Source organism: Vigna unguiculata, chromosome 3 (assembly GCF_004118075.2).
Source record: "Vigna unguiculata cultivar IT97K-499-35 chromosome 3, ASM411807v1, whole genome shotgun sequence".
NCBI lineage: Eukaryota > Viridiplantae > Streptophyta > Magnoliopsida > Fabales > Fabaceae > Vigna > Vigna unguiculata.
In genome coordinates this window covers 51,407,786-51,430,920 of record NC_040281.1, presented here as the reverse complement: position 1 = coordinate 51,430,920, position 23,135 = coordinate 51,407,786, and the positions used below count along the sequence as shown (strand labels likewise).

Sequence of the window (23,135 nt, the reverse complement as noted above, 5' to 3'; positions counted from 1 at the left end):
GTAATTCCATGACCCCTGTTAGTGGGTGTCCATGGTGGTGCCCCATCTGTATAACTAAGTAAGGATTCAAAGTAAGGACTGCATCCTGACACTCTAAGGAGCCAGTTAGTCTCACTTAGAGCGGACCGACTCCTGTGGTGAGAGTAGCAGGAGGCCTGTAATTCATTAAGGGCTAACCTTGTGGTGAGGGAGATTTGATTCATCGTAACACTTGTAACACATAGCTCGGAGATGAGCAGCTCAGGGTCGAGCAGAGGTATCCACCACAAGTGCAAGCGTCCGCTGAGTCCGACTAAGTTATACGTATCCGGATGAGTCGAGTCGAGTCGTAGTGTATTGATTGAAGAGTCTTAACATGATTGGATGTGGTATTGATATTGGATGGCGAAAGTATGTTTAATTGTATGATAAAGATGTTGTTTGGCTCTAGCTTACCCTTTTCTTGTTGATTACCTTGTATGTCGTGTTTCTATCTTTGCGATGATCATCAATCTATTGATGGGAGCAGACGCGAGGGATCGTCATGGTCATCAGGGAGGAGGCGACTCTACAGCTTAGTGTTCTTGGGATATCTTGAGGGCTATGGCCTATGTATTAGTCAGTCTTTATATGCTAGTGTTCCAGTAGACTTTTATGATTCTCTTTTATCTCTTGTGGCATCGTGGTGTGCCTTATTTCGTAAGGTCTTACGTTTAAACTCCAGAACTGCGCTGTTATATTATAATTATGTGACGCTTCCTTTAATTACGCTCATTAATTAATTGGGACGTTACACTACCTTTGAGAGATCTTATATCTTATGTGATATGAATGAACCTATAAAGAAAATATAAGTTCTCCGAAAAGAAAATCTTACGTTAAAGATGCTCTAATAAGGGAACGAGTGATTCAATTTCAACAGTGAACTTTAAGACATTTAAGTCTCTGTTATAGAGAGGTCATATACATGATCTTGTTAAACTTCATTATTGGAGTATGCTACGGAAACATAAAAATTTAAGATCATGAGTCATAAAAATTAATATATATATATATATATATATATATATATATATATATATATAAACCAATAATCAAATAAGCTAAGACTGATAATGTTAGTTTAGCATCATCTGAAAAGTAGGGTAAGAAAACCTTTTTAAGAATAAAATTTCGTAGCATGCCTTTAAAGAGATTAATTTTATAATCTAATCTATTTATAACATATTTTAATTCAGCAACATTAAAAAAATTAACCATCATCATTATCTGAAGTAGTAATCAATTGTTTTGGTACAAAATTCAAGAGGAAACAATACTAGTTCAAGTAGAAGCTCTTTATCAACATTGTTTGGTGGTAACAGATGAGCAAATTTTACTCGCGCTTTGGTAGCCATCTTAACATTTGTCTTTTTGATAGTTGATACAATCAATACAAACCCCACACATAATTTGAAATTTCAATAGCTGCATATATGCAAGAGAAAGATACGTAGTCATGTTAAATGAAGACTTCAATGCTCCATGAAGTACTCCATGTAGAAACATTCAAACTGGTGTGTCTTAACTAATATGAAAAATCATAAAATCCTTCCATAAAATTAAAATGGTGTATTGTTCTTACTTGTGTGTGTTGTGTCGTGTCCTCCATCTACCAAAATAGCCGTTCTTTTATGACAGTGAGACGCCAAGTGTGACTAAACAGTGTTCTTATATGATGGAATATGTTAGTGTCGACAAGAATTTTAAAAGATTAGTGTGAACTGACATCCAAATTAAAAAGTAATTGGAAAGGAATTTTTCCATCTCTATATAACTTTCTACTTGTTTGGCCAAAAATATGTCTCTCTATGGTGCAGCTATTTTCAATTATTCACATGTCATTCTGGCCAATATCAGAACCATTATCTATTTTCCTTTTCATTACAGTACCAGAAAGATATATTATTAACCATTTGGTTATGTAATTTTGACTCCAACTCTCTACTCTTTCTCCCAAATGAAAAATGTTATTAATGCAGTGTTATGTTATGAATCCTTGTTCAGAATTTAGTAACTTCAAATGAATTTTAACTAATAAAAGTGAGAGTGTGTGTGCCTTACTTGCTTGCCATGGAATTAGATTCCCTGGAGGAAAGGAATCTGACATAGAAGTAGAATCTGCTTCCTGCTTTTGGAGATGATAAATATCCAAGGAATTAGATTCAAAGCAATCAATTTAAGAATAAACAGAGGTTGTTGTACCTGCCATTCTGTCTATAAATTGCAGTGTGTGATAGCAGATTAATTGTGTAGTTGTGCTTATATACCTGTTCTTGTGAGAAAAAAAAAAAAAGCATCAGAAAACAATGATGCGCTCAGAGGACTACCACGCCCACATATCAAAAGTTCACAGGTCACAGAGTGTTCTCACTGATGTCCCTCGCTACCCCAATGCTCACATGGCCTTCAACAACGCTCATCACAACTCACATTCTAATGAGAGGTCTGAGATGGTAGATTATGATCAGACTGAGGATGATGAAGTCATGTTCCAAGAAAGGGTTCAGTCCAAACCCGGGAAGAACAAACCTCGATTTGAATTGCAGAAGTGGAAGACCTACAGGCCTTGAGAACATGACCAACAACCTAGTTTGCTACAAAATCTACATAATACATCAAAATCATCACTATGTATGATTGTGAAATAAATGCCTGCTCAGCAGGCTATTGTGTTTGCCTGAGTGTTTTATACCTGTAGTACATTAGTATTGAACTTTACCATGTAAGAACTAATAATGAAGCATAAACACGAGTTATCTACAACATATTTTAACTATAGCATACTATAGTTTATTTTTTGTTTATTCCAACTTTACTTCTTCTGACTTAAACAACTAAATCTGTGAGAATAGGAGGGGGCATATATATTGAATAAAATTGAAGAGTAAATGAAACTTAAAAGAAGATAAAAGTCATGCATCGTTTTGGTGTGGAATATTGGGGGCATTAAAGCGCCTAGAAGACATAAGATTGAAGAGATTCCTGAGGCTATTCTTACTCTCAGGCTTGCGTTTGGGTTGGATTGGAGTGGAACCACATAAGTCATGAAAAGGGTTATCTAAAGTTAACCCTGTCTCGATCCTTCTGGAGACAGTGACAAGCTCATAGGAGTCCCAGAGTGAGTGCTGAAAGTCCCAATGAGTGTCTTTAGAAGAAGTTGGTGGGTTGGTCAAAGCTTGAAGCTTAAATCTTGAAGGCTTGCCTCTGAAATTCCTTCGATGAGCGTCGAATTCACTCATGGGCTTGGAAGTGCCGGAGTGGCTGTACCAGGCCTGTGCAACGGCTTTCAAAACTTCCAAGTCTTGGGGGTCGTGTTGTCGGAGCTCTGCCCTCTTCTTCATGGCACTCACAAAACATTTTCTTCACGACTCCATGTTCGTGTTCATGCTCATGGTCGTGTTACTGTCGTGGAAACCACGGCCTCACATATGCCATATGGAAAGGGATAAGCTGATGCTGGTGCAGATGCAATTTCCTTCTTTCTTTCTTTTTTTTTTCTTTTTTTTTTCTCTGGTTACTGAGAGTGCGTTTCGTCTTATTATCCTAATTTCTGTGAACAACAGTTTATTTCCGTCTCGAATTAACGTTAGTTCGTGCGATTTTATCGAGTATGATAATGAATTCTTCGAGTCCTAAATTTATAACAAAAATGAGCTAAGTATGATTTTTGTCCTCTTTAATATCATTAATTCGTTTTTAGGTTTCTATTTTTATTTTCATTTGTTGTATTTATAAAAGTAAGTTGTTGATAACTTAAATTAGTGACAAATCTAAAAAACAAAATCAAATATTTAAAATGAAATGTGTTTGATTCCTCTATAGTTTTTATCCTTCAACTACTTTATTTTAGGTTTAAATACCTTTTTCATCATCTCGTAGTGTTTGTTGCAGATGATCCACATTTTTACCAAATGTTTAAAATAATCTTTATTTTCGTAGTGGATTCTCGTAGTGGACTAACAACTCGTTAAAATAATAATTGCTTACATGACAATAAAACTAAAATGTATATTAAATTACTTATTATTTTACTAGTTTATATCATTTATGGGTGTATGAAATATATTGAGACATAATATTTATTGATTTTTTTAACATTGCTTTATAAATAAGATTGAGTATAAAACCTAATTTAAGCATCTTGCTTCTTTTCATAGTGGGACGGAGAGTAGCAAGTTCGAACGTAATTTTAGACATCATATTGTTTTTATGAAGAAAAAGTCCTGTTTTCAGTATTTGGTAATTGAAAACAAATTTTATTAATGTTTTTCCTTTCAATTTTGAGAGACTGAAAATTAACTACTTATAGAAAATTAAAAGTAAATCACTCATAGTTTACATATAACTATGTTTGTCACATAGATCCTTGTTTAAGGAGTGCAACATGATATAACAGTCATTTACCAAAACTAAATTTAACACGATTTAGTTTTGTAAAAAAAAAATGAACTCATAATTTTAAAAGGACCAAAATGATATTCTTCTTAAAATAATAATATTTTACTTAAATCCATGGAAATTTCATCAAGGATCATAAAGAAACTTTTCAAGTTCAAATATCACTTCGAATTCATAAAATAAGCAATATTCAAATAAGAATGCACCAATGGTTAAATTATCAACACTGAAAATTATTTGATTAGAATTAATGTTTCAGTAATTGATAAAAAGAGGTTCAAAGGGTGCTTAACAATAACTGTGTATTATATAAACTCTCATCTTTTAAGAGGGGGCAAATCTTTCATCTATGAAAGAAACAATAGATGGAAAAATACAAGAAGATCATTTCCTATATTGAAAGTAAGAAAAAATATGTAGCAATAGCATTCCTAAAGTTGGTTGTGGCCAAACTGTCATAAACATTTGTTAAGACTTAAGAAAAATAGAAGAATCCAACCCAAAGCACTAATATATTATGTGAGAGAATCTCTAAATTTGACTAGTAGCATGTCAAATAGTTCATCCTATTCAATCCAATGAGAGACTGCAAATATTATCATCCTTTCTAAGATCCGAAGAGCACTATAATTTCACTCATCTATCAGCATTTGACTTGTACCTTAATTCAATCTATAAATAACCCTCTCAGTGGCACAACTCTCTGACAAAAACACCAAATTGGTAAGAGTAAAATTACCTTGATTCGAGGCTAATGATTGTCCTAAGAGGTGATAGGGAAAAGGGAACTTATGAATTGCCAAGCATGTACATCCATCTCCGTTAGAAAAAAAAAAACACACTAAAAGCTACAATGCAGAATCTTCTGAAAAATAGCCATTGATTTTATAACTTTACGGGTCAAAGATGAAAATTTGTTATAATTTAAAAATGAAGCTTAGCCTCACATCACTTCCTGTGTCCAGTGGTGTTGCAAGCTAATGATCAAACTTGATAGTATCAATCATTTGAATTTTGAAGAAAGACGAGATACCTACTGAGAGAGAAGTTCTAGGGATCAGGCAGCAGCTGAGTCTGAGTGTCCCTTTCAGATGAACCAAAAAGTTTAGAGATTTTACTGTGTGTACGGATATGGTGAGGAGTCTTGTACAATAGATCCCTGGCCTCAGAGAGTCTACCCTCTTCGAATAAGGATTCAAAAACCTGAACGTAAACAGCATGCGATGGGTAACTTTTTACACTCAATGCCTTCAGGAATGCCTCAGCATCCTCCACAGACCCAAACTTTGAAATATAAGGCACAAAGGGTAGATGATATGGAGGGTAGTTGTGGGTCTTCATCAAACGAAGAAGTTGAAGTGCTTCCTCAAACTTCATGACTCCCAATAGCTTTTCAATCAGTTTTTTATATGTAGCTTGCCATGGAGATATACGACACTTCCTACTAATCACTATAAGCAACTCGTACGCACCTTCTATTCTGTTTTGACTAAGAAAACCGTCAACCAGAACATCCAATAAATCAGCATCCGGATTGCAGCCTTTTTCAATCATCTTATAAAAACAAAGTAAAGCATTGTCTATTTCCTTGGCATCACAATGCCCTTGGATCAAAATGGTCCAAGTCTTAATATCAGGGATGCATCCACAAGATTCCATCTCCTCCAGCACTTTAAATGCTTCTTCAAACCTCCTCATCTTGCAAAGTCCAAAAACCACTTGACTGTAGGTGATGTTGTCAGGCTCATGACCAGCATTTCTCATAGTCCTAACAATATTTTCAGCTTCATCAAATTTCCCAGCACCTGTCAAAGACCTGTGGATTCCATCATAAATAGCCTTGGAGAGAGTGTGCCCTGTCGACTCATATTTCCTAACAACCCTGAAAACTAAATCCAAATTTGGCTTATCACTTGCAGATATGCTCTTCAAAAGGAGACTGCAATCTTGAACCAATGGCTTATATGAACCATCCATCATATGCTCATAAAGCTTGACAGCATCCTCCATCATCCTATTCTTTTGAAGCTGCCTCGATATCTTTATGTAAGTATCAATATCCAATGCATAACCCACACTCTTCATCTCTTCAATGACACTCCAAAACTCCTGAATTGAGTCATTCCTCGCGAGAACACTTGCAACTGCATTGTAAGTCACAGTATTACGCTCATAACCAGGTTGTGTCCCAACCCAATGAAAGAACTTGTAAGACTTTAGAGGAGTATTTCGAAGCTCTTTCAAAACCCTTATTACAAAATTATCCGACAGCTGAATTTTGAGCTTTGCAAGTTCACCCATAACCTCCTCACCCCATTCAGACACTGAAATGATACCGACCACCTTGGTGACAACACTTTGCATTGCATTCTCCTCTAGCATCCGATTATAAAAGTGGGTCAAAGCAACGGCGTCACTGTTCATCTTTTCCTTTTTAAAGCGAACATAAATTGTGACATATGTTTCTTCGTTGAGATAAAATCCATGTTCCTTCATCATCCTTAAAGTAATCCAAAATAGTTTCATAGTATCCTTGGTGGCCAAGATCCTAACAATTAAGCTGAACACTGAAGAGCTTGACCTAAACCAGTCTTTCTTAATGACCCAATTGAAAAAGCACGAAGCTTTTTCTGGATTTTTATCCAACCGCTTTATGACGTAAATAACGGTTTCATGGGTCATTGACGGGCAACTATTTTCTAAATTGAGTTCTAACGCTTTGGACCAATCGTTGGTCAAAACAAGGTCCACAATAGAGCTCGGCTTGGTAGAAAAATAGAGTTTGCTGTGACTTATGGGAAATTGTAAATTACGAGACGAATCCAAATGGGGCAATGGATTATGGAGAGAGAAGTGAGTCACCTGATTTCGAGTCACCAGAACTCGGGTAGCGAGTGAAGACTGGAGCACCCTGAGAGAAGCGGCAACTGCTTTCACGCGGTTCATCGTAACGCCGAAATGGGTAGTGTGGCTCTGATGGTTAGAGTTAGAGAGGGTTTAAGGAATAAGCACTGTCCACGGGCAATTTGTTTTTGGGGGTATGAATCCAAGTCATGGGTTTCCATGGTGGTTTAATTAGTGAATAAACATAAAATAGTCGTTTTATGTTTTTAGTTGATTCATGAAATAAAATTTATACAAATAAACAAATTGCTTCGTTAAAATTAACTGGGATTTTTTACTGTATATTATACATAATAAATATTTATTTCATATGATTAAATTACAATAAATAGCGACTATTTAATTTAATGATTTTAGTTTTTTTTAATATATTAAATTTCAATTTAGAACATAATATATTAAAAATTATAAATTGAAAAAAAAAAACATTTTCCAAATTAAAATTCACCAAACTAAACTCTTTGCCACATTATTTATAAAACTCGATCCATTTATAGTGGGTTTAATATAATAACTATTTACATATTTATTTTTAGTATAATAAAAAAATTACAATCTTAATATAAAAAAAATAATTTAAACAAAAAATTACTTAAATATATAATTAATTTTGGAGAAACCTTTGTTTTCTTTTTTGCTTTATAAATTTAAAATTATTAGTGATATATAATACTCATTTCATAAAAATTGTGAGTATCTATCTCATGTCATGTCAGTATAAAAATCTGGTTTACTAACTATAGAACTCTATTTATATATGTTCTTTGAATTGGATATTTCTTTTTGTTTTTAAAAAAATGGAAATTCAACTATCCTAAACTTTATATGAAAAAAGAACTTAGAAGTCATAATAAGTACAAATAAATAAAGCAAGTATATTAACTATAGTAAGAATTATTCTAATTTTAAAACATTATTTGTTCTCTTGTTACTATTTTTAATTTCAAAAATATACTTGAAATGGAGTTTTGAAATGCCCGTAAAGAAAGATAAAATTTTGTATTACTACATAAATGAATACGAGGAGAAAGAATGTGTGAATGAGATAATTTGAATTAAGGAAAAAAAATGAGAGATAAAAATATGAAGAAATTGAATAGAAAGACGAAGAAACAAGGGAAGAAGTAGAAAAGATAGGATAAAAAGGAATTTATAAAAAATTTAAATTTGACTTAAAAAAACAATTAAACATGTGACAATCACATGTCATTATACATAAGTATAAGTTGAACGTCGTTTGTCAGGTGAATAAAGGTTTAACATCATCCAAAATCAAGTAATAAAATCATCACTCTTAAAAGTATGAGGATCAAAATAGTTCAAAGTTGTAGGAAAGAACTATTTCCGATCTGCGTAATAGTGTAAGGACTAAAAACATATTTAACCATTAATTTTTGAAAAAAATATTCTCAAGTTTTTTTTTTTTCAATTCTTCACATAAGGTATTTTCTTAAAAAAATTAAACATAAATTGATTTAAATGTTAATGTAGTAGTAAAGGTAATCAATTGTCTTACCTACAAGACCTTAAATAAACTTTACTATAGGGGTGTCAAAGTAGGTTAGGCTCGCCAGCTCATTAATAAAAGAGCGGGTCAGGTTGGAGTTTTCAACCTGTCATGCTAGTTTTGACTTGGCCTGTCTAGTCCGTCAAACTGGTGGATCAACCCGTCCAGGCCTGCTAGTCCTTTTTATTTATTTATTTTTTTTAATTTTTTTAAATTTAAAAACAAGTAAAAAATTAAATTTTCTATATTAATTTTTTATATGTAAATATGTAATAATATTATAATTTAAATAATTGACACTTACAAATTAAGTTCCAATTATTAATTATAATAGAGTAATTTAACATTTAACATATAAATATAATAATTATTTTAATTTATCCAATTAAATATATTAATTGATCCATTAAAAGCTTAGAAAATATTTATATGATTAAATATACTCTAAATATTTATTTATAAGAATATATATATAAAGAAATATTATAAATAAAAATTACAAAAAAATATAAATAAAAAAAAAGTAGCAAGTTAGGTTGCTTTGTGACGGGTTGTAGTCTCTGACCCGTTTTTCAATGGCGGACCAACTTGACCCGACCCACATTTTTTGTGGACCAAGGGCGAAACTGGTCAAAACAAACTAGGTTAACTCATTTTCTCACTCCAACTTTACTAATAATATGATGAACCTAAATTTTTAATACCCAAAACCTTACTAAACCATTATTGTAAATTTAATACTTTTTAATCATGATATTATATGAATTATTCATCATCAAAAATATAATATAGAAAATTAAATTTTCTATATTATATTTTTGTATATATTTAAATATGTAATACTATTATAATTTAAATCATTGACACTTATAAATTAAATTTCAATTATTAGTTATAATAAGATAATTTAACATTTAATATGTAAATATAATAATTATTTTAATTTATCCAATTAAAATCTTAAAAAATATTTATATGATTAAATATACTTTAAATATATAATTTTTCAATAGCAAATCAACTTGACACGGCCCATTTTTGGTGGACCAAGGATAAAGCTAATCAAAACGTGTCAGACTAACCCATTATTAATGATATTATGGACCCAAATTTTTAATATCCAAAACCTTATTAAAGCATTATTGTAAATTTAATATTTTTTTAATCATGATATTGATATGAATTATTCATCATCAAAAAATAATAGTTAATATTGGGGAAAACCTTCAAAATTAATTTAAAGATTAAACATTTAATAACTGGATTAAACATTCAAAGACATCACGGAGCTACAGCCCAGAGTACAATTTCTTCAGCCAACTAGGTTCCTTTAATACTATTGTAGCTCAAAGCTCATCAGAGTGTCCTTGCTCTCAAAATGAGCTTTTATTCTCCCTCTCTAAATTAACTGATTCAAGACCTCCTATGGAACCAGCTATCTTTTAATTGCAGCAGTAAATTCCAGAGCATCAAAACATGTATTGTACAACGATAGAAAAAAATCATTGCCCTAAATACAACAATGAGCTAAAATTAACAAAAACAATGGAAATCTTCTAAACAGAAACAATGAGCTAAAGTTAGCATTAACAAGAACAATGAGCTAAAGTTAGCATTAGCCAATGGAAATCTTCTAAACAAAACAACAACTACAACAATGAAGAGCTTAATATACATTAGAAGATCATTATTCTTTTTCCAAATTCTGTAGTCAACTCGGAGGCCGTAGTCGAAACACATTTGAATATAACTAAAGAGTTAAAACATTACATGGTAAAAAAATATCAATTGAACGTAAGAAAATGAACTAATCTTGGAGGCTAAAACAGTGATTCTACCTCAAAAGGTTTTCATTCTATAAATTGTCAAGCATGTATATATCCATCTCTGTTAAATGAACAAAGAAAGGAACATAGCAAGTAGAAGCCTCCTTAAATGCTTACGTTACTGGCTGATATCGCCGAGGCTGTGCACCTTGCAATTCTCCATTGAATTGAAGAGTTCACGGATTTCTTTGCTTTTACTAATATAGGAGGGTATTTTGCTCAATAGATCGTTGGCGTCAGAAAGTCTACCTTTTCCAAGCAAAGATTTAAAAACACGAAGGTAGATCAAATACGACCGGGGACTTCCCTTACTCTTCAGGAATTTTACAGCATCTTCAACAGACCCAACATTAGAAATATACTGCACAAAGGGTTCAATAATTGGTGTGTATTTGTGTTTCCTAGTCAAACAAAGAAGGTTAAGAGCCTCGTCAAATTTCCCAATTTCCAATAGATTTACAATCAGTTTCTTATATGTACTGTGTGACGGAGATGCACCGTGTTTAGTAGCAACCTCTACAAGTAACTTGTATGCATCATCTATTCGCTTTTGACCAAGAAAACTGTCTGTCAGAACACCTAAAACAGCAGCATCAAGATTGCAGCCCTTTGCAATCATCTTATGTAAACATAGTAAGGCCCTGTCTACTTCATTCGCAGCACAATGCCCTTGGACCAATAGGGTCCAAGTATTATTATCAGGGATGCAACCACAAGATTCCATTTCCTCCAGCACTTTACATGCTTCTTCAAGCCTCCTCATCTTACAAAGTCCAACAATCACTTGGCCATATGTGATGTTATCAGGTTCATGACCAGCATTTCTCATACGATTAACAATATTCTCAGCTTCGTCAAGCTTCCCAGAATTTGTCAAAGACCTGTGGATCCCATCATAGATTGCCTTGGAGAGAGCGTGCTCTGTTGACTCATATTTCTTAGAAAACCTGAAAACTAAATCCAAATTTGGCTTATCACCTTCAGAGATACTTTTCAAAAGAAAGTTGCAATCCTTAACAGAAGGCTTATATGAACTATCCATCATCAGCTCATAAAGCTTGACAGCATCTTCCATCATCCTATTCTTTTGAAGCATCCTTGATATCTTTAAGTAAGTATCAATATCCAATTCATGACCCACACTCTTCATCTCCTCAATGACACTCCAAAACTTCTCAATTGAATCTGTCCTCGCCAGAACTCTTGCAAGTGCATTATAAGTCATTGTATTATGCACATAACCAGATTGTCTACCAACCCAACGAAAGAACTCGTAAGCCTTTAAAGGAGTGTTTCGAAGCTCTCTCAAAACCCTTATTACAAAATTATCGGAGAGCTGAATTTTAACCTTTGCAAGTTCACCATTAACACCATCACCCCATTTAGACACTGAAATGATGCCAACAACATTGGCAACAACTCTACGCATTGCATCTTCCCGTATACTCCGATTATAGAAGTGGGTAAGAGACGAGCAATCCCTGTCCATCTTTTTCCTTTTAAAAGCGACTAAACTTGAAAAATACATCTCTTCATAAAAATAAAACCCTTTTCTCTTCATAGTCCATAGAATAATCCAAAATTGTTTTATCGTCTCCTCAGTGGCCAAGATCCTAAGAATTAAGCCATATACTGTAGAACTTGCTCTAAACCATTTATTGGTACTAACCCAATCAAAAAAGCGCCATGCTTTTTCTGGATATGCTTCCAACCGCTTTAAAATGTAAACAACAGTTTCATGGGTCAGGGATGGGTAGCATTTTTCTAACTCGTGCTCTAACTCCTTGGACCAATGGCTCGTCAAAATAAGCTCGGTAATGGGATTTGATTTGGAAGAAAAGTAGAGCTTCCGATGGAGGTTGGGAAAGGGAAAATCGTGAGAATGATCAAAAAAGGGAGATGGAGTGTAAAGAGAGAAATGAGTCACCTGGTTCTGAGTGATTCGGATAGACCGAGTTGCAATGAGTCTCGTGGTGACTGGCGAGTCGAGGAATCTGAGGTTAGCAACAATTGCCTTCAAACGATTCATAGTAGATCAGATTCAGAGGGACAGTGCCAACTTTGGAGCATTGCATTCCCCGCACCTTTAGCAGAAATTCAAAATGGGTTATGTAGGGTTTAGCATTAACCCACCTCTTTCGGGAACGGGTCCGGGACTGGGAACGGGTCCATCAATGGGTTGCATAACCGGATTTTGCTAACCTTATTTATTCGGGATCGAATTTTATAATAATTTATTATTACTATTATCATATCAAAAGGGTGGAAATTTTCATAATAAAAGAAGAATCCACTAAAGGCAGAAGGGGTGCTGCAAACAGAAAATGAGAAGTCTTAATTAATTAAATATCAATAAATTTAGTATTTCCTTTTATCCCAAATCATTACAAACTTGTGTTGCAGTAATAGTTTTTAAAACTATTTTCAGACTAGTTTATAATATTTTTTTTATTATCGAATTTTAAGAAGATTTTATATACACAAAAAAAAAATAATTGATACTTTATTAAGATTAAGAAAAATTATCTTTCAAGCTACTTTCACTAAATATAGCAATTAATTACTAAGTTGTTAAAATAATTTGTGAAAAAATAATTATTATACCGGTTTATTTTGAAGTATGATGCACCGACACGAACACATATTTGCATAAAATAATAAAAAAATTATTGTATTTAAAAATTATAGCATTTAATTGTTATTATATTAAGTTAGAATTATTTAAAAACATATTTTTAGTTTGAATAAAATATTTTTTTATTAACTAATTTAGTGATGTTATATTTAAGATAAGGATGAAGTATACGGAGGGGCTTGTATCGTCCAATTTTTTACCAAATTTAAATTACTACTAAAAAAAATTATAATGCTGAAGCTAAAGGCAAATTGTTGAAAATTAAGCATAAGAATTAGTTTAATAACTACATATTATGATATTTAATCGATCATATAGCAAACGAAAATTATATTAAATTTATTATATTCTAAACACCATAAAGATAGTAGTGGTAATTGTGGCATTAATAATAATAATAATAATAATAATAATAATAATAATAATAATAATAATAATAATAATAATAGTAGTAGTAGTAGTAGTGACACTCAACTCGTGGTAATATGAACAATAGTTATGGCAGTAGTAACAATAGTGGTTACACATTAGTAGTGTTATTTAGAATGGTAGTAGTAGTATTAATAGTAGTAATGGTAATAGTATTGATATTTTTATGTTTTCACCATTCTATTCTTTCATTTTTCATCATCAATTTCTTTATTCTTTGGACCAACCCTTTCTTTAATTTCTTATTCACTCAATCATCAAAAATAATTGTAGCTAACAAATTCTTCACACCTACTATTTTAAGCAAAAAAAAAAAAAACTCACTTCATATCTTACGAACATGTGCTTTTGACAGACTTTTAATAACCAAAGAGAATAGTAAATTTTGCTTCCATGGATCTTACTTTGAACTTAAGACAATCTTAAAATTGTTTTCCATTATAGAAGTTCTACAATTTTTAAGATTGTATTCTCACCACAATAGCAAATGAGTTTTACACTCAATCTCCTCGTTTCACCACCATGAGAAGACACGTTAGGATTTTGCATCCCCAACCATTACACCTGCAAGATGAAAAAGATCGAGAGTGAGACATACTTCACCCGAACAATGAAGAACGGGAAAGACAACCTCTTATTTCAAAGCTTGCCTCTTTAAATGTTAGAGCAAATGACACATAATTCATACAATACTACAACTCATCAAGTTCAAATGTTGTTTCACGAAAAGGAGCTGAAATGACCTATTTGTTACACATAAAAAAAAAAAGGATCCAATTGAGACTAATCAAGATCTAATGTTCTAATTGATATTTAAAAAATAAAATGAGAACCAACCAATAGTTTAAATAAAAATTGTTTTAGCAAAACAAAAAAAACATTATTTAAATAAAACAAAAATTAAGTATAAGAGAATAAAGAAGATAATTTTTTTTATAATACTTAGTAAATAAAAGATTTAAGTTATTGAACACTTAAAATAAAAATTAGACATTCTATGTAAAAAAATAAACAATAAATAAAAAAATCAAATGAAATAGAAATATTTAAATTTGAAACATTAAAAATATTTAATTTACATACATTATTTGGGAATAGGTGTACAAAGGTTTTGATGAAAAAGAAAATATTTTGAAGATGTGAATTGATTTCATGGTAAGCCAAACAATTAAAAAAAGAGAAAAATGTAATCTAAAAGAAAAATAAAGATTAAAAATTATACATATATGTAAATACATATAAATAAATAAATAAATATATATATATATATATATATATATATATATATATATATATATATATATATATATATATATATATATATAAAAGATTACCTAATAGATTATGACCATTTTAATATATAAATAAAGACGAGGATGAAGGCGGGTAAGAGGATAAGGATGAGACAAATATGAACAAACTCATCCTCAACTCCATACCTAATTACAAAAAAATGGGAATTACTCATATTCATACCGAATGGTGGATCTTGATCGTTACTATTGGAGGAGTTTTTAGTTATTGTTAATAATACAGTACAAATTAATACACAATTTACTATAATTGTAACTACGATAAAAAAAATTGTAACTACCAAAGAAATGAAATAAATATCCCTATATTTAAAGATGTTTTCTCGAATCACGTTCCAAATAATAAGAATAAATAGGAAACTCTCTACCTATAATTATTCTTTAAATCTTAAGAATTGACTTCCCTAATTGAATAATTATATCATTAGTATATACTTGATTATATAGATGGCAAATAAACCTGCCCACGTGTTCCTGTTATGATGGGAAACCCCCGCATTGACTGAGTATGGGTATGGAAAATCCCCGAATTTTTTAATTGGGTATGGGATGAGTATGAGGATGTACATATCCTTGCCATAATACCTGTCCCGTTTAAGTTATTAAAATATTCACAATTAATTAAGTAACATTATATATATATATATATATATATATATATATATATATTTCTATTTTTTATTTCTTCTAATTATTTAGTTTGTTATAAAACTCATTCACATCTCTATTATATTTTTCATTTTATCATAACCTTTATGTAATTATGTTAAAATGATGTATGTCAATTAAAAAAAAAATTATGTCTCACATTTAAATATTTCTATTATTTTTTAATATTTCTATATATTGTATATTTTTCTTTCATGAGAATGTTTAATAATCTCAATTTAAGTGTTTAATAGCACAAAACTTTCATTTACTCGGTAATATAAAAAAATATTTTACTTATTATTATTATTATTATTATTATTATTATTATTAATTTTTGTTTAATTTGAAGAACTATTTTGTTTCGCTAAAATAATTTTTGTTATTTTTCATCCATTGAGTATATATGTGATATTTGAAAAGTTTTCATAGATCTCTAAGGTATTTTTCATCCTAGCATACCCTTAATTATACATTTATTTTCCTTTGTGTGATTTCTTTCAATGGTCTCTCAAATTGTTTCTAAACATTTGTTAATTTTTTTGAATATTTTTATTTATTGTTTATTTTCATCATGTAGAATACTATTTCAATATATTTTATCTAATTTTTATTGTCTAACTCATTATCAATCATATTGTAATTTTTTCAATACAATTGTATAAATAACTTTTATTTACTACAATATAAAAACTTAATGTAATTGTCATGAATATTTTTTATCACCATCCAACATATATTAGAGTTCAAAAAATACAATATCTATGTTAAATTTTTATTATTATGCTTATTATTTGTTCTTTTGCATCCTTTTGATCAAGTGATATATTATAACTTTTATTAGTTATACAAAAGAGATTCATTAGAATATAAAAAATTGAAGTAAACAAACATTTAAAACATATTTTAGTTTGAATTATTGTTTTCCTTTTATATTTTTTTAAAAATACTTTAAAATTTTATCAACTAGGTTTCATTAATGTTTGCAAATTTAATAAATATTTTGGTTCTTATGAATTTTTTGTTGGTATTCTAATTTAAAAGGTAAACAATTATAATTTATTTCAAAGTACTTTGATATTGAAGAAAGAATCATCCTCCTAATATTGAATATTTGATAATATTATGTTTTCTTTATCGTATTTTTTTATTATTTTATAAAAAATAATTAAAAATATTGAAGTAGTAAGAAAATAGATATGGGTATGGGTACGAGATTATACCCGTTAACTGGTGGGGATGAGGATGGGACAAAAGTTTGATAGCCGTTGGATTTTGGTATGCGGATGGGGATGAATTTTTTCTACGGGGATGGGTATGGGATAGCGAAACCCGTCCCCGCCCCGCACCGTTGTCATCCTACTTCCTAATGTGTAAAGAAGTTGAATATATTCTTTTAAAAAGTAAATATATTCCTTTATTTTTCATCAATATATTAATTTTCTTAAAGTTCAAGATTAAAAAATAATTTATCATAATCAAATAAAAACTTCAAAGACACAATTACTAAAAGAACCGTTCGTTGTCCCTTATCCATATTCAATCAATGCGGAAATTCTTAGTCAAAACGAGAATGAGTTCAAACAATATCTACAAAAATAGATTTATTTGTTATCTCTAATTATGATGAACATGGTAGCACTGCGAACAATAGAGATCATGAGTTAGGAACTGATTCAGTTATAACAGGATTATAATTTTATAATTGTTTAATTACTCGGATGATACCACTTTGGTAGAAGTGTGTTAATCTAGTACCCACTTTTAAAAAATGTCAATTGCATCCAAACTTTTAAAAAGTGCTTCAAATAGATCCATTTTAGACAGAAATTACTAACGTCATTAACGACACATGTCAGGTCTCTAGTGTGACACGTGACATTGTCAGTGTCACGTGGGAAGGATAATGCCATGTGTCAATGTCAATGTCACTGTCAAATGTCATTGTCTTGATTTCAATTTAGTCTGCATATATATCTCGTTAATTCAATTTAGTCTCTGCTTATGTGTCTTTGATTCAATTTTGACCCAATATTTTTTAATAATTAAAATATTTTTTTATTCCATTTTTTATAAGATTAAAACTAATTAAGTATAAATATTTTTACAAAAATAAAGTATTGATATTTATATTGTTTCTCTCCAATTTCAAACCAAATTTATTATTTGTATAAATGGTATACTAATATTTTTTTATTAAAAATGAATTTTTAACATATTAAATTATTGTATATTATTAACTCATCCTTTGTTAATTATTTTTTTTTTTGCAAAATAAAACAATATTGTCTCTCACTAATTTTAAACCATTTTTTTTATTTGTATGAATGTTATATTGTTTCTCTTCGATTTCAAACCAAATTTATTATTTGCATAAATATTATACTAATATTTTTTATTAAAAATGACTTGTTAACATATTACATTATTGTATAATATTAACTCATGTTTTGTTAATTATTATTTTTTTTTCAAAATAGAACAATATTCTCTCTCACTAATTTTAAACCGATTTTTTTATTTGTATAAATATTATATTAATTTTTTTTATTAAAAATGACTTAATAAAATGAATTTTACCATTAAATTGTAATATAAATATCGGTACTTAATTTCTGTGAAAATATTTATACTTAATTAATTTTAATCTTATAAAAAATGATTAATTTTTTTTTACAAATTTGAATCAGAGATACATAAGTAGAGACTAAATTTGAATCAAGAAACACATAAGTAGAGACACATATTAAAAAAATAATAGAAATATTCAAATGTGAGACATATTTTTTTTAATTGACATACATCATCTGAAAGCAACCTAATTGAAACATTTTTCCAAAAATGGGAATGTAATTGAAACTTTTTTAAAAGTTAGTACCACATTGACACACCTCTACTAAAGCGGATACCATCCAAGTAATTAAACCTTTTATAATTTAGATTCCACATTATATAATTTAGGTTTAATTACTCGGATGGTACCCACTTTGGTACAGGTGTGTCAATCTGGTACCCGCTTTTAAAAAAGTGTCAATTGCATCCCAACTTTTGAAAATGTGCTTCAATTAGGTCCCTTTCAGACGGAATTGACTAATGTCGTTAACGACTTGCCACATGTCAGCATGTGTTTTTTTTTTTAATTTTTTTAATTTTTTAATTTTTTTTTTAATTTTTGAAAAGAAAAATTAAAAATGCAACGTGCCAGGTCCCTCTGTGTGACACGTGGCATTGTCAGTGCCACGTGTCAGTGTCACTATCAGATGTCATTGTGTTGATCTCGAATTAGTCCTCATATATGTCTTTTTGTTTCAATTTAGTACCTACTTATGTGTATCTGATTCAATTTTGACTTTTAATAATTAAAATCCATTTTTTATAAAATTAAAAGTAATTAAGTATAAAATTTTTACAAAAATTAAGTATTTGATATTTATATTAAAATTTAGTGGTAAAAGTTATTTTATTAAGTCATTTTTAATAAAAAAAAATATTAGTATAACATCCATACAAATAGAAATTTGGGTTTAAAATTAGTAAGAGACAATATTGTTTTATTTTGGAAAAAAAATAATAATTAACAAAACATAAGTACTTAATAGAAAAGTAATTAATAAAGTAATATGTTAAAAAATCATTTTTAATAAAAAATATTAGTAAAACATTTATACAAATAATAAATTTGGTCTGAAATTGAGAGAAACAATATAAATATTAATACTTAATTTTGTAAAATTATTTATACTTAATTAGTTTTAATCTTATAAAAAATGGATTACAAAGATATTTTAATTATTAAAAAAATTGTGACAAAATTGAATCAGATACACATAAGTAGGTACTAAATTGAAATATAAAAAGACATATATGGGAACTAAATCAAAATCAACACAATGACATCTGATAGTGACACTAACATGTGGCATTACAATGTCACGTGACACTGACAATACCACGTGGCACTAACAATGCCACGTGGCATACACAGGGACCTGACACATGACATTTTTTTTTTCAATTTTTTTTAATTTTTAATTTTTAAAAATAAAAAATAAAAAAAACCACAGACTGACACATGGCACGTCGTTAACGGCGTTAGTCAACTCCGTCTAAAAGGGACCTAATTGAAGCACTTTTTTAAAAATTAGGATGCAATTGACACTTTTTTTAAAAGCGAGTACCAGATCGACACACATGTACTAAAGTGGGTACCGTCCGATTAATTAAACCTATAACTTTAAAACTAAAAAAAATGTATTTCAAATTACGTGATCTGTGATAATTTTTGGATTAGGTAACTCAAACTAAAATTTTAAGTTATTTATAATTTTTTTCTAATTTAAATAACTTACAATGAGTAAAACTCTTCCTTTTAGGTGTCTTTTAAATAACGTAGAGGTATTTATATTTTTATTTGACATTCACTTAAATCCCTTCTTACTAGGTGGGCTCATTTGAGATAAAAGAGTGCTTGTGACTTCACTTTTAAGATGTAGATTGTTAGCTTTTGATAGTTAAAAAGAAAAAAACATTCTACAATCTCCTTTTTACATGTTTATTGAAATAATTAAGAACTGGAATTAAAGTTAGAACAATAAAAAGTATAGCAAGAACATCTGGCTTTAACCCAAAAAAAAAAAGAGAAAAAAAAAATCTAAAAACAAAATAAAAGGTGAGCTTTTTAGGCTTAACGTGTACTGATGTACACTTGAGCTATACAAATATTATAATGCCTGGATTTTAGTGTGGCGATACCTGCGCGACACATCCATACCCACTGATTCTTATTCCCATTGAAAGATGGTGATGGCTCACTGCATTTCATCATTTTCAATTTTCCCATACTTCTAATTTCCACCATCTTCTAAAAGGCAAGTTTCTCTCAATATTAATTAATTTTTTTATTGAATTTATCTTAAATAGAATTTCCTTATTCAACAGTGCTTTCTATTCATAAGATTTAAATTAAAATATTTAAATTGCACTCAGGATCAACCTAAACATTGGTTTCTTCTTGTAAAGTAAAAGGGTTGACATAACATGTCATTAAACATGCAGGACAAGAGGAGTGTAAAAGGCTGAAAAACTATCACAAATTTAGGCTTTGCCGTGTTTTCCATTGCACATAAAAAAACCTATTATTAAACAACCTTTTTCTTATGTTTTAGCAAAAGTTGAGAAAGATTTTAAGGTGTGTGTTTTTGGCCATTTGTGTAGGTTTGATTCATCGTCCCTACGTGATAAATTGTCACTGCCACGGCATTACCTAGTTTCCTCCATACTAAAAGTACCTTTTTTTTCTCCAACTCCTTAACTCACAAGTTCTTATATTCTTTCTCCTACTTTTTCTTCTCTCATCCCATTTACCACTTCCCATTGGTTCTTTTTCTTAGATCCGCTTCACACGGCTTTATCAGTCCACATAATTTTCAAGTATATTCTGCTAATTCTCTTTTCAATTACATTAATAAAGTAGTGGATGAACTATTAAATGTATTATGCTAAGAGGGTTATTAAAAAAACAAAAAAAGAATTTCAAATTATTTAATGTATAAATTGTATTTTTATCTGAGAGTACATTCCTCTCGAGAATTTGATCACTTTCTGAACCACTTTCAATGTCGAGGAAAGTACCCAATTTTTTTAAGTTACAGAAAGTGAAAGGAAATGCCGGAAAACTTTACTGGAAAAGATGAAAAACTATGAATAGACATGTTAAGTTTGCTTTACAATTTTTGTCAAAATAACGAAACACATTACATCCTCGGAGCTTAAATCTGTGTACGTTTGATTGACCTTTGTTTTTAGACAACTAATGACTTGGAAGCAAAGTTTTCTCAGCTTTAGACAAAAACAATGCCTGAAAAGTCATTAGGTTAAAAAGTGGACAAAAATTGGAGTCAGTAACTTAACTGCTCCAAGTTATACGTGAAAAAACATTAGCTAAAATTGTTATACTCACTTAGGCCTAACTTTTCTTTCTTTCATACGAAAATTATTAAGAGATTTCTTTACAGTGATCATGTTGATAAACCAGAATATACACCAAGTTATTTTATGAATTTCTTCTTTTGTTAAGAAATGTTTTGAAATGCCCCCGCAATATTACGTGATACAACATTAACTAAAATTGCTGATAGAAAAAATTAGCTAAAATTGTAATACTCACTAAGGCTTAATTTTTCTTTTTCCATAATATTAAGAGATTACTTTACAAATAATTATGCTGATAAACCAGAACATTTATGGTTGTGTTTTTGTCAAGAAAAGTTTTGAAATACTCCCCTAATTTATTTTAGTTGAGATATATTGGTTTACAAAAACGAATGACTCTCGTATCTTATTTAATTCGTTCAGCCAGTAGTATTTTTCAATAGCTTTATGAATAAAAAATAACACATCGAAGAATCACAATTCATAACCAGTGTCCTAAAAACTGAAAACAGAAATAGAAAAACAAAATGATACAAGTGTGACAAATGATAATAAATATCTTTCAATTTTTAAATAAATCGTGATAATACTATTATATTATATAAAAAGACCAATAAATCATTGTAAGTATAGTTTTATTGGTCTTAAATTAACATACGATAATTACTAAAAAAATAAATGATTTAAATTTTTTTTAAAAGTTCTTAAATAATGACTAATATTAGTGATAAAAATATGTTTAGAGATCAATTAGAAACAAATTATTTTGATAGTCAAAATTTTAATAACTAATATTAATAATTTAGAAACCAATTCATAATAAAAATTATTTTAATTATCAATTCAAAGACTAAAGATAAATTTTTAAAGTTATTTTAGTTATTAATAATTATATATTATAAATTTTTTAATAATAACTGATTTTAGTTATTAAAAATAATTAGTTATTGATGTAATTAATTTGGATACGAATTTATCATATATAATTTAGTTTATTAGACCACCAGATACTACATAATTTATAAAGATATTTATTTTAAAGTTAAAACACTAAATGCTATTTAATTTTTATTAAAGTTGACCCTTTCTATTTTGTATCTTTTAGTTACTTGTTTAAGTCCTAAATTTTATTTCACGTATTTCAAACAAGTCCCATGTTTTAGGACTTTCTTGCATTACGAAAAATGTGCAGAATTGGGTAGCCAAATAATTAGCCAATAAAAGGACAAAATTACGGTAGGCTACGATTAAAAATATCAACGATGAACAAAAGTGGCAGCTGTAAAGTAGTGGACAATTAATTAATAATAGAAAATTGATAAAGCATATATTATTTTTCTAATATTATTATGATATTACTCTGAAATATTAATTTCATGGAAAGTAAGTTAATGAAGATGGGTCTCGTATGTTGTTGGGCTTTGTTGTCTTCTGATTACAAATGCTGCAGTTATTCAATTATTAGAAAATGGAAAAAAAAAAAAGAAAAAAGAAAAATAATGATTAAGAAATGCCAAGTGTAA

General features: G+C 29.6%; 4 protein-coding genes across 6 annotated transcripts; 1 reads left to right on the top strand and 3 right to left on the bottom strand.

Annotated features, from left to right (window-relative positions):
• Positions 1–1,241: 1,241 nt before the first annotated feature.
• LOC114175857 lies at positions 1,242–3,670 on the bottom strand. Of its 3 annotated transcripts, none has more exons than XR_003602931.1 (3): positions 2,224–2,297; positions 1,604–2,146; positions 1,242–1,446 (listed from the first exon to the last, which is right to left on the bottom strand). XR_003602931.1 is itself a non-coding variant. In XM_028060694.1 (3 exons), exons 1-3 carry the CDS (start codon positions 3,360–3,362, stop codon positions 1,440–1,442), a joined length of 414 nt encoding a protein of 137 aa, XP_027916495.1. In that variant the 5' UTR covers positions 3,363–3,670; the 3' UTR covers positions 1,242–1,439. The 3 variants fall into 3 exon arrangements, 1 of the variants encoding a protein (XP_027916495.1); XR_003602930.1 differs by having other exon boundaries at positions 2,083–2,146; XM_028060694.1 differs by lacking the exon at positions 2,224–2,297 and adding an exon at positions 3,020–3,670 and having other exon boundaries at positions 2,083–2,146.
• On the top strand, positions 2,255–2,802 carry LOC114175858. The gene has a single exon (XM_028060695.1). It carries the CDS (start codon positions 2,328–2,330, stop codon positions 2,589–2,591), a length of 264 nt encoding a protein of 87 aa, XP_027916496.1. The 5' UTR covers positions 2,255–2,327; the 3' UTR covers positions 2,592–2,802.
• A 1,520-nt stretch (positions 3,671–5,190) lies between the features above and the next one.
• Positions 5,191–7,464, bottom strand: LOC114175112 (pentatricopeptide repeat-containing protein At3g48250, chloroplastic-like). The gene has a single exon (XM_028059870.1). The coding sequence runs from the start codon at positions 7,363–7,365 to the stop codon at positions 5,470–5,472; it is 1,896 nt and encodes a 631-aa protein (XP_027915671.1). The 5' UTR covers positions 7,366–7,464; the 3' UTR covers positions 5,191–5,469.
• A 2,952-nt stretch (positions 7,465–10,416) lies between these two features.
• On the bottom strand, positions 10,417–12,820 carry LOC114176022 (pentatricopeptide repeat-containing protein At3g48250, chloroplastic-like). Its single transcript, XM_028060916.1, has one exon. It carries the CDS (start codon positions 12,683–12,685, stop codon positions 10,775–10,777), a length of 1,911 nt encoding a protein of 636 aa, XP_027916717.1. The 5' UTR covers positions 12,686–12,820; the 3' UTR covers positions 10,417–10,774.
• Between the last annotated feature and the right edge of the window lie 10,315 nt (positions 12,821–23,135).